The sequence below is a fragment of the Rutilus rutilus genome, assembly GCF_951802725.1.
Source record: "Rutilus rutilus genome assembly, chromosome: 8".
Taxonomy (NCBI): domain Eukaryota; kingdom Metazoa; phylum Chordata; class Actinopteri; order Cypriniformes; family Leuciscidae; genus Rutilus; species Rutilus rutilus.
This window is the reverse complement of record NC_140222.1, coordinates 18,416,377-18,428,252: the sequence shown is the minus strand read 5'-3', so window position 1 is coordinate 18,428,252 and position 11,876 is coordinate 18,416,377. Positions and strand designations below refer to the sequence as shown.

General features: G+C 40.5%; 2 protein-coding genes across 3 annotated transcripts; both read left to right on the top strand.

Annotated features, from left to right (window-relative positions):
- Positions 1-5,236: 5,236 nt before the first annotated feature.
- LOC311295914 (CD48 antigen-like) lies at positions 5,237-7,256 on the top strand. Of its 2 annotated transcripts, XM_084417479.1 has the most exons (5): positions 5,237-5,687; positions 5,835-6,137; positions 6,322-6,612; positions 6,818-6,977; positions 7,066-7,256. In XM_084417479.1, exons 1-4 carry the CDS (start codon positions 5,639-5,641, stop codon positions 6,967-6,969), a joined length of 795 nt encoding a protein of 264 aa, XP_084273605.1. In that variant the 5' UTR covers positions 5,237-5,638; the 3' UTR covers positions 6,970-6,977; positions 7,066-7,256. The 2 variants fall into 2 exon arrangements, with proteins under 2 accessions (XP_084273605.1, XP_084273604.1); XM_084417478.1 differs by having other exon boundaries at positions 6,818-7,203.
- Positions 7,257-9,842: 2,586 nt separating this feature from the next.
- On the top strand, positions 9,843-11,434 carry LOC311295909 (CD48 antigen). Its single transcript, XM_084417471.1, has 4 exons — positions 9,843-10,377; positions 10,461-10,784; positions 10,864-11,157; positions 11,246-11,434. Exons 1-4 carry the CDS (start codon positions 10,332-10,334, stop codon positions 11,395-11,397), a joined length of 816 nt encoding a protein of 271 aa, XP_084273597.1. The 5' UTR covers positions 9,843-10,331; the 3' UTR covers positions 11,398-11,434.
- Positions 11,435-11,876: the final 442 nt, after the last annotated feature.

Here is an 11,876-nt window from a genome sequence, read left to right as displayed (position 1 = left end):
CAACGATCGACACAGACTGCAAACAAGTGGGAACTAATAAAGGGAAACTAATCAAGGGGGAACAGGTGGGAGAACTCAAACAATAATCAGATAACAAGTGGGAGGGATCAGACAATGACAAGAGCACATGGCCCAAAATAACAAAACACCCATGTGCAACACAAGACAGGACAGGCATGTGACATTACCCCCTCCCTACGGAGCGGCTACCAGACGCTCCATCAGACCAGGGTGGGGGACGGGAAGGACAGACCAGGGCGGGACGGGAGGGACAGACCAGGGCGGGAAGGGAGGGACAGACCAGGGCGGGACGGGAAGGACAGACCAGGGCAAAGACAGTCCAACGGGCGGCCAGGGCGGAGACGACAGTCCAACGGCCGACCAGGGCGGAGACGACAGATCATCGGGTGGCCTGGACAGAGGAGACGACCCCTCGGGCGGCCAGGGCGGAGACAACCCCTCGGGCGGTCTGGGCGGAGACGACCCCTCGGCGGCCTGGGCGGAGACGACCCCTCGGGCGGCCTGGGCGGCGACGACCCCTCGGGCGGCCAGAGCGGCGACGACCCCTCGGGCTGCAAGGGCTGCGACGACCCCTCGGGCGGTGTAACTGGCACCAACGGCTCAGGCACTGGAACTGGCACCAACGGCTCAGGCACTGGAACTGGCACCAACGGCTCAGGCACTGGAACTGGCACCAACGGCTCAGGCACTGGAACTGGCACCAACGGTTCAGGCACTGGAACTGGCACCAACGGCTCCGGCTCTGGAACTGGCACCAACGGCTCAGGCACTGGAACTGGCACCAACGGCTCAGGTACTGGAACTGGCACCAACGACTCCGGCTCAGGAACAGGCACCAACGGTTCAGGCACTGGAACTGGCACCAACGGCTCCGGCTCTGGAACTGGCACCAACGGCTCCGGCTCTGGAACTGGCACCACCGGCTCAGGAACTGGAACAGACACTGGCTCCGGCTCAGGAACAAACACTGGCTCCGGCTCAGGAACAGACACTGGCTCTGGCTCCGGCTCAGGGACAGACACTGGCTCTGGCTCCGGCTCAGGGACAGACACTGGCTCTGGCTCCGGCTCAGGGACAGACACTGGCTCTGGCTCCGGCTCAGGGACAGACACTGGCTCTGGCTCCGGCTCAGGGACAGACACTGGCTCCGGCTCCGGCTCAGGAACAGACACTGGCTCCGGCTCCGGCTCCGGCTCAGGAACAGACACTGGCTCCGGCTCCAGCTCAGGAACAGACACTGGCTCCGGCTCAGGAACAGACACTGGCTCTGGCTCCGGCTCAGACACTGGCTCTGGCTCCGGCTCAGACACTGGCTCTGGCTCCGGCTCAGGAACAGACACTGGCTCTGGCTCCGGCTCAGGAACAGACACTGGCTCTGGCTCCGGCTCAGGAACAGACACTGGCTCTGGCTCCGGCTCAGGAACAGACACTGGCTCTGGCTCCGGCTCAGGAACAGACACTGGCTCTGGCTCCGGCTCAGGAACAGGGCTGAGCAGACGTGACGTGAACCGTCTCTGGCTGGGCAGGCGTGACGTGAACAGTCTCTGACTGGGCAGACGTGACGTGAACAGTCTCTGGCTGGACAGACGTGACGTGCTTCCTCTTCCTCCTCCGCCTCCGGACCACCGGACTCGAGACCACCGAATCCGGGACCATCGAAACTGGGACCCCCGGAACTGGAACCACCGGACTCGGGACCACCGGAACCTTCTTAGCAGGGGGTTTACAGTGACGCTCCAAGGAATTAACTAATTCCTCAAACGTCAGATGTCTCAGGGCTCTCATGACCATAAAGTCTATGGGTTCATCAAGGGCGTAATTAAACAAATCCTTCATAGCCATAACCCCAAGCCCCAGTCCTTCTGCAGCAGCGCAGAACCTCAATGAAAACTCTCGGATGTCAGTCCCCTTCTGACGAAGGGAACTCAACACACAAAATCTCTCGATGCGTTCAAAATGAGGGCAGGAAATAGGAGGCTGGAGTGAATCCTTCCGCTGAATCCTCTTCATGGTCGATCGTTCTGTCACGGTTGGTCAGAAAGTGAAACGAAGATTCAAGTGCGGTAAAGGAAATTTTAATAAACAATAAACAAAAACCAAACTACAACAAAACAAGGCAGGAATAACTCGGGTACATCACCAGGGGAAAACAAAGACAACGATCGACACAGACTGCAAACAAGTGGGAACTAATAAAGGGAAACTAATCAAGGGGGAACAGGTGGGAGAACTCAAACAATAATCAGATAACAAGTGGGAGGGATCAGACAATGACAAGAGCACATGGCCCAAAATAACAAAACACCCATGTGCAACACAAGACAGGACAGGCATGTGACATTAACTTGATAGTACAATGTGCAATGTTAGAGCTGTTATGTAAACATGTCACATGCCGCGTTCGTCCAATCAGTGACACTGACAACGCAAGTATGCAAATAAGTTCATTACATTCAACCACAGAAAGAGTGCAGAATGTCATGATTAAGTGATGAATTCAATATTAGTAAATACATCATACACATTTTTAACCCATTTGTGCCCAAATTTTTCTGAATGGTTTCATGCATATAATCCTGTTAATAGTGTCCTATGTGAACATGTTCTGCATTTATTTTCCCCAGGTTTTTTTTTTCTTTCTTGAAAATCATATTTGAATGTGCGGCAACTATAGTTGCCGGTGGGCAAATATGTTGTATGCACCCCTTCAATGTAAAATATGAATAGGAGGAGAACATTTGGCATTTATCTCAAAATAACTGCTTTCAACAGATCAATCTTTATTCATAAACAAATTTATTATGTATAAAAGTCGAAGAACATTTGATGCAGACCCAAAAAAAACTGCATCTAGCTTATAATCTCTTAAATATGAAAACACAACAAACAACAAATCCATTTGCCTTAACCATTGTGCGCTGTTCAGGGTCTTTTTGACCCACATTTCTGACTTTCATTCATGGGGATAACATGGATAATTTGACATGGTTAAGTGTTTTTAAAAGATTTTTGCCCATCTTTTAAAAGTAACAATTTATCACTTTAACCAGTAGATGGCTGCAGAGCACCACTATTTGCTATTTGCTTTTTGACTAACTGAAAGACATCTTTTCACAAGTTTTTCCAGTTGTACTCATATCTACATATAATGAAATCACAATTATAATAATAAAAGTTACTTTTTGTCAAAGTTTAGGCACTTTTTGTACTGAAAAAAAAATCTGTTTTTCAGTAATGTTATTTTATGATTAGAATCAAATGAATTTGATCAATGGACAAAATTCATCCTCAAAATCAGAAACAACACAGAACACACAGACAGAAATGAAGTGGCACACTTTAAATTTGTAGAATTATATGAAAAACAGATATTTGAAATAAATGATAAACTCTAAAAACTCCAACTTTTCTCTTTGTAACATCCTGATCAGGTTTGATTCTAATCATAATGTAACATTATTGAAAAACTGATTTTTTTTTTCAATACAAAAACTGCCAAACTTTGACAGAAAGTAACTTTTATTGTTATAATTGTGATTTCATTATATGTAGATATGAATCTAACTGGAAAAACTTGTGAAAAGATGTCTTTTAGTTTGAAACTTTTACTACTTTTAGAGCTCTGCAGTCATCTACTGGTTAAAGTGATTTTTTTTTTTTTTTTTTTTACTTTTAAAACTGCATTTTCCAAGATTTGGCCAAAAATCTTACACTAAACCATGTCAAATTATCCATGTTATCCCCATGAATGAAAGTTAGAAATGTGGGTATTTTATAAGGCAAATTTTGTATACATTTTTTTCTTCTTTTTGGAGAATTTTTCTTTTCTTTTTTTGAACATTTTGTGGAGTAAAAATGTCCAAATGTAGAGTAAAAACATTAATAAACGGAGTAAAATTAAATTTGTTTAAAATATATATATTGTTACACAAATAACATTTTGTTGCCTGGAGTCTCTCAGATCCCAAACAGCCTGACTGTAAACCGCAAACAAGCGCACAAGGGTTAAAGTTGTGGAACATATAGTGCAGAACAAAGTGCTGCCATAACAGGGCATTGTGTATCAAAAAGCTAAATGAAAATAAATAAATACAAATAAATAGAATGAAGAAAAAAATATATCTATATAGAGATGTAATTTAAAGGGTTAAGTTATGTTTATGCACTAAACAAGACCAATAAACTTGATTTATTAACCTATTAACACAGTATACCCCATTTTCCCATGATATATGTACTTACAAGGCATTTGCCCACCGGCAACTATAGTTGCCGCTTGGACTTTTGACTAAGTATACAAAAAACTATAGATCTCTTGTAAGATTTGTTTTGTTTGGCTGATTCTAGAGACCTTCATGATTATGTAGATATATATATATGTCAACAAAAAATACTTATTAGTAACATGAAAATGACCTTTCTTTGGGAGGGTTTGCCTTCGCCCTGCTTCCTGGAAATAGGGCTAGGAAGTTGACAGCCTCATGTGACAGGGAGGAAGTGAATACCTTTTTTTTTTTTCTTGAAATCCTTTATTTGGTTGTTTGCTTGCATTTCATTGAGAAATAAAACATAGACAACATCTAGAAAAATATTTACAAAAGGAAAATGACAACTATGTACTGTGGCAACTATAGTTGCCGGTGGGCTTAAATGGGCTAAATCACACTTAATACATGTTAAAAACATTAAAGTCCGCGTGAACCGGAAGTTGCAAACGACTTTTCTCCAGTGTTGTGACGTATTTCCCAGTGAAAAGGAATATTGAACAGAGGGCAGGGTTTTACTCTAGCGCTCCTCCTCTCCATCTCTTGCTCATTACAGACTAACGGTTTGAGGGGAGTGGTTAAGCGTTTCCCAAACCAAGCCGTCAAACATACGTCATCAGGGAAGGTCCTCCAATGCAGAGGGGAGGGGCATTTTCAGATTTTGATTAAAGATTACAAAGCCAAAAAAAATTTTTTTGTGGATTGACTTGCATGGATGAATTGTTCACCACAAAACTAACAATTTAGGCAAACAAAGTAAATATGGTCAATTTTGAATTCATGTGGACTTTAAGGCTCAGTTTGTGTCTGCTTAGAAACTGTCAGACATCTACAGGATGTGGTCTATTGGAACTCAAAGTGACAACGTTTTTTGGTCATTATGAAATGTGGGAATAATTTTGCAAAATACAGCATAGTAGCACGAGAGCTGTGAGTCAGGGAGTCATCACTGTTAAATATAATGGATTAATAACGCTTTTTTATTGTGGAAACAAGCTATATACACGGGTTTCTATTGCATGGTGATATAAAAGGCTAAGGTGATAAAAAGCGAGATGCGAAAGTCAGCCGCGACACCAGTATCTTTTGTTCTTACTGACGCGTTCATGTATACACAATCACGCGCACTCCACGGAAGCGCGCAGACTGAGTTTTGTTCCCTGGTTGGCTGAAGAGTTTTTTTTTTTTTTTTTTTTTTTTTTTTACTCACCGCAAATTATCTACACAACATTTAAGATAATGAAACAATGTGAAATACGCGATTCTGTCGTGTTTCATGAAATCGACCACAGTTTTTTTTTTTTTTTTTTTTTAGACATTTTGTACGGAACTATCTCAAACAGTGGAAGAAAATGATCCACGCTATTGTTTTGTTCTGTTTATGTTTTCTTCCTCTTATTGGTGAGTTATAAATGTATTTATGGCTTTAGTGTTAGTTGAGATTAGATAGCCTATGCTGTTTAAATCATTCAATGATTAAGGGTCTGCATTATTTAAATATTTACTTTTACGTTAGGCTACATAATTATTTACATTTAATTTTGATAGGCGCTGTGACAGAGATGGCAGTGATGGAGGGAGATTTCTTCACTCTCCGCACCGGTCTAACTGACATACAGAGCGTTGATAAGGTCGAGTGGAGGTTTGGATCGAACAGAGCAGAAATAGCCTCAATAGAGAATGGGAGCATTGAATATGGTGTTGATAAGAGATTTAGAGATAGAATACAGCTCGAGAGACAGACTGGAGATCTCACCGTCACAAACGTCAGTAATGAACACAGTGGAGTTTATGAACGTATCACTATCGGACTTAAAGAGACGATCGAAAAAATCCGAGTCACCGTTTATCGTGAGTATTAAAGATGTTCTCTAAATCGATTTATTTGTGAAAAATGTGTATAGACCTAGTAAAAAAGTTATTTGTTTGTGACTGACATCGCAATAAACTCTCACTCAACACATTTCAATACTGATCAAAACACAGCTCTTATCTACCTTCATACTTATTCTTGGATTTTTTTTTTTTTCTCCAGCTCATTTGCCTGTTCCTGTCATCACCAAATACTCTCCTCAATGTTCATTGTCATCATCAGTGTCCAGAAGTGTGCTGTTGTGTTCAGTGTTGAATGTGAGTCACGTGACTCTCTCCTGGTACAAAGCAACCAGTTTAGTGTCCAGCATCAGTGTGTCTGATCTCAGCATCAGTCTCTCTCTTCCTCTGGAGGTGGAATATCTGGATAAAAACACATACAGCTGTTCGTTGAACAATCCTGTCAACAATCAGACCACACATCTGGACATCACTCAACTCTGTCACACATCAGGTAGGACAGTGGTGATATTAGTTTCTTCACAGTGTCTCGCTTACTGATACCTTTTCAATAGCTTGCCAACCATTTATAATGTTTATTCAGACGTTTATTTGTCAGAATTTCTGTTGTTTTTCTGAGAGTTTCTAAAAATAAGAGAGTAGAGTCTGTTTGAAAGAGTTAATGCAGTTTTTACAGAAGTGCCCTCTTCTTTCTACAGACCACTGGAGTCAAAGAACAGAAGGAGTGATCCGATTGGTCGTCACTGCTGTGATGGGCGTGGCTGCTGTTGCTGCTGTTGTTGTACTGGTTTATGACATCAGATCCAGAAGAGTTGAACTGGAGAGGAAAACTAGGTTCATCAAACAGTAATGTACCTGGTATTGTAAAACAGGAATAAACAGTCTCTGTCTTTTTTTGTTTCTATCTCTTTCATTTGTTTTAAAACAATATCTTTTTATATTTTAGGCCCCGAGGACCAATGGTGTGAGGACCCTCTTGGAATTGTTGTTTTTTTATTCATGGTTTTAAAACAGAATATCAGTATTCATAATGATAATGATGCATTACTGTTTTAATTTTATATTCTGATATAAATCCATTACAATTGACATCATTTAGGTTTATAAAAAAACATTAAATAAATTCCTAATAACTATACAACAATGCGTAATTGATTTTGTCATCTTAGGTGCCTCAGCGGTTTGTAACAGCTCATGTCAAACGTCAAAGGCAGGTTAGTGCAACGGTCAAAAAGTGTGAGATAAAATGCAAATTGTAAAATGTAATATTTGACAAGCATTACGTTAGAAATGTTAGATGACCAATATCCAGGGATGCAAACGACGTTTGTCAAATTACGGAGTTTTGAACTGAAAAAATTGATAATGTGATTCATTTGGTAGCCTATTTTTTTTATGGGACTCGTTCTGAACAATTATACATTTCCTTGCAGCTGTTATAACACATTCGTATCTTACTGAGTAGTCAGTGCACTTCAGTTCCTACCTAAACATTCTCCCAGTAGCTCCCAAAAAAGACTGGGCAGACGCTCTCTTACTGGAAATCTGTTCTTCCCAGATAGCACACATATGTCTCCAATATGTCTTATAAAGAGCACTTTGTCTGGAAAGCATCTGCTGTGTGCAAACATCTGATAAACGTCTTTAAAAAGTCTGTTTTATATACATTCTAAACCATAAACATCTTGAAAACATTTTGTAAATGTCTATTTAACATCTGACAGGAGACATCTCTGCGTTGCAGATGATGAGCAATCACTCGCACATCAAATAGACGTCTCTACGATGTATGTGTTATCTGGGATTCATTTCCATTCAGTCCGAAATCGCATACTCTCTTGAGCAGGTACTTGTTTTAGATAAGTCACTACGCGACCGCTAAATAAGTATGTTCTATATAGTATGAGTGTGTGTAGTATGAATGTAATCCTGATGTACTACATTCACCATGTTGTCATTATCATGTAACCTGTTAGAGTCAGTTACGCTCCACGTCCAGTCACAAATCCTCTCCCGTGGCCTCATGGGATAATAAAGTGTCCATCATATCCACACTTCAGAATCCAGTCATCCAGGTACTTTTTGCCTACTCTTTCATGAGTAGGTTTTTGTGAATTCGGACATACTTCTTTGTCACATACTGTTTATCGCCTACTATATAATAGGGAAGAATGCGATTTCGGACGCAGCCACTGACACGATTGTAACAAAGCAAAAAAACACAGTTGCCATTTCCTGAGTAATTATGTAACCTGCAGAAATTGACACGTAACAAAATAAATTTTAAAAAGTTTGCTGTTTGCTCTATTATTGTTATTGCTCAATATATGTACAGCTTTGTGGCAGCATTTGTGAATTTGAATTGAGTGAATTTAAAGTACTTAATGTTACTTTACATGTTCGACTTCTATATTAAGAAAGCCAGCATTCATCACTGTAAAAAAAAAAAAAAGGTTTAAAATAAAATACAAATTAAAATGAAAGTGAATAGGACACATGATCCCCTAAACTGGGACCACCCCAATTTTACAGAAATTATAAGCAACATGGCACATAGCATTGAAACGTCTAGTCACTAGGACACACAAGTCACTAGAGGGAGCTAGTCACTAAGTCACATAAGTCACTCGGGGGCGTTTCAGGAGCGAGACCAGCGTCCCATCTGAGGTCTAAATTGTTTTTTGGGGGTTTTTTTAAGTAGTAAAAAAAACAATACTAAATGTAGTTTTATATCATATTTTAACCATCATGATTAAGTGATGAATTCAACATTAGTAGGTAAATAAACCATACCAAATTTTAAATCTCACTTAAAACATGTTAACAACATCAAGGGTCAGTTTGTGTCTGCTGAGACACTGTCAAACATCTACAGGATGTGGTCTACTGGAACTCAAAGCGACAAAAAAACAAATTTGGTCAGTATGAAATGAGAAGTGGGAAAAATGCACAAACATACAATTTCCTTGAAGATTTGAGGCATGTCAGTTCTTTAGTGATCTCATTTCAGGTTTGGAAATGAGGGAGAGGTTTTTGTTAATGCTGTTGTTGTTCCTCCCTAGCAGGGCCTATAACTGCAGTGAACAGAAGATGCTGAAAATAAACCACAAGAACCAAGACAATCTGCATTCATTACATTTAGATCAGAGAACAGATATCCGTTTAAGATGACTGAGTACTGGATCTTTATCTTAAAACAATTCGAAACATGGGGGAAAGACATCAACACACATGATCACAAAAAAAGCATGAATTTTTTCCCCCTAGATTGTCTGATGTTTGGTGAAGGGCTTCTTTTATTGGTATCATTAATCTCGAAGTATGACTTCCCCTTAAAACAGCACAAAATAAAAACAGTCAAATAATAAGCCTAATCTCGTGCAAGAAACATCTTGTTTCCACTGAATGTTTTTGACACTCTTGTAGCTCAATTTCTGAGTCAAAGTGAAACTGCTGTGGTCTGAGTCAGACTGACCCAAATGAATGTGGTTTCTGTTGAGTGGACAAACGTCTTGCTCCTGTTTACTAATTGCATGTGTGCGGTTGACTGATGGGTAAACAGGCAAAGGCATTATTTTCCTACACTGATTCGTAAAAAAATAAAGAAGTGAATCCATCAACACTTTCATCGCTGCATACCCTTTGTGCATTCTTTAACAGCTCATATTTCTCATGACATGTTGCCTAAAACAGCAGTAGATCAAACCAAACAAGTGCTGCAACATTCTGGAAAGGATGAATAACACAACAGCACCTCAGAAAGAGAGCTGTCAGTGGTCAAAGGTAAAATCGTGGTAAATTCTAAAAACGTGTCATTAGCTATTGAAATAAAGTATCTATGGAAACAAGTGATAAACACAGGATTCTGTTTTGCGGTGTTCTTAAAAGCTAAGGAATAAAAAAGGATGCGAAACTTAGCCACAACATCAGTAATTGAGCTTCGTTTCTCTTATCAGTGGGAAGCGCGTTCACGTACACAACCACGCGGCACGCGGACCACACGGAGGCGAGCAGACTTAAGGAGTCTTTTGATTGGCTGAAGAGTTTTTCTCCCCTGTTTGGCTCCAACCCGCAAGTTATCTTGTACAGATATTGTGTTTAAGATAATGGAGCACGCTTCAAGACGCGACCATGTCGTGTTTCATGTAATGAAGCCGAGTTCTTTTCTGGCGTAAAGCCATTTGATGGACTTACCTCGAACAGTTGAAGAAAATGATTCACACTGTTTTGTTTTGTTCATGTTGTTTTCTTCTGGATGGTGAGTTCTAAATACGTTAATCTTTGGAGCATGCAAATGATTTAGATTTTTACATATTTTTGTTATCTAATCTTGTTCTTTAGGAGTGTTTGGTGTTGAGACTGATGAGATAAACGTGTCAGTGATAGAGGGAGATTCTTTCACTCTCCGCACTGGTCTGACTGGAATACAGAGCGATGATGAGATCGAATGGAGGTTTGGATCGAGCAAAACTCGAATAACCAAAATAGCGGCGGGAAACGTTACTGAATATGACGACGAGAGATTTAGAGATAGACTACAGCTCGAGAGACAGACAGGAGATCTCACCATCACAAACGTCAGTAATGAACACAGTGGGGTTTATCAGCTCAGCATCATTATCAACAATAAGAAGACGATCACGCGATTCGGTGTCACTGTTTATGGTGAGTTTTATTTCGTGTTTCAATTAAATATTTATAATTATTTCTTTTTTTGGTTCCCTTTATTTTTTGTGTTTTCTAGCTCCTCTACCCGTTCCTGTGATCTTCAGTGACGCTTCACAATGTTCTTTATCGGCTGAAAGATCATCAAGGATCGTCCTGTGTTCAGTGTTGAATATGAGTCATGTGACTCTCTCCTGGTACAAAGGAACCAGTGTATTGTCCAGCATCAGTGTGTCTGATCTCAGCATCAGTCTCTCTCTTCCTCTGGAGGTGGAATATCAGGATAACAACACCTACAGCTGTGTGATCAACAATCCCATCAGCAACCAGACCACACATCTGGACATCTACAAACTCTGTCACACATGTTCAGGTACTCTGGATCCAGTTGGTGGATTTTTGTAAAATATATATTTTTTACAATGCTGCTTTTCAGTGCTCGATGTATTGTCTTTCCTCAGACTGCGACCTTTGTTTTGACACCACTGAAGCTGTGATCCGATTGGTCGTCACTGCTCTGATGGGCATGGCTGCTGTTGCTGCTGTTGTTCTTCTGGTTAATGACATCAGAAGAGTTGGAAGAGCACAGACAATCAAACAGTCATGTACCTGATATGTATAGCAATAATAAATAGTATGTCTTTTTGTTCATTTCTCTTTCTGGCTAATCATTTACTTATATTTCTTTGATTATTTATCCACCGTTTTAGTCTGATGCCAATCCAATGCCATTTAGGTTACGGATAAGCAAATAAATCATTTGTTGTGATAAGACAAGTAAACATATTGCCTAATCTTGCCTTTGGCAATTTAAGCAACTTCCAGTCCATCCACAATGGTTACACCGCAGCAAAAATTCAATCTTGCTGTTCACTACACAATAGTCTAATCATTAGTTTGATCCAGTTTAAGAATTCAATTGGCTTTACTGTGTATTTGCACAAAGATCAATCATACAATACATGGACATGAACTTTTGTAGTTTACTGAATTAGAATGGAAACAATGGAGGTTTTAGGAAATAGTCAGTTTTCTTTTGTTGTAATTACTAATGGCACAGTAATTACACTTTGCACCTATAATACCATCACA

Coding starts and splice junctions, on each gene's coding strand:
- LOC311295914 (XM_084417479.1), top strand. CDS start 5,639: ATGATCCACGCTATTGTTTTGTTCTGTTTATGTTTTCTTCCTCTTATT. Junction 6,138..6,321: donor AATCCGAGTCACCGTTTATC/GTGAGTATTAAA, acceptor TTTTTTCTCCAG/CTCATTTGCCTGTTCCTGTC. Junction 6,613..6,817: donor TCAACTCTGTCACACATCAG/GTAGGACAGTGG, acceptor TTCTTTCTACAG/ACCACTGGAGTCAAAGAACA.
- LOC311295909 (XM_084417471.1), top strand. CDS start 10,332: ATGATTCACACTGTTTTGTTTTGTTCATGTTGTTTTCTTCTGGATG. Junction 10,378..10,460: donor ATGTTGTTTTCTTCTGGATG/GTGAGTTCTAAA, acceptor CTTGTTCTTTAG/GAGTGTTTGGTGTTGAGACT. Junction 11,158..11,245: donor ACTCTGTCACACATGTTCAG/GTACTCTGGATC, acceptor GTCTTTCCTCAG/ACTGCGACCTTTGTTTTGAC.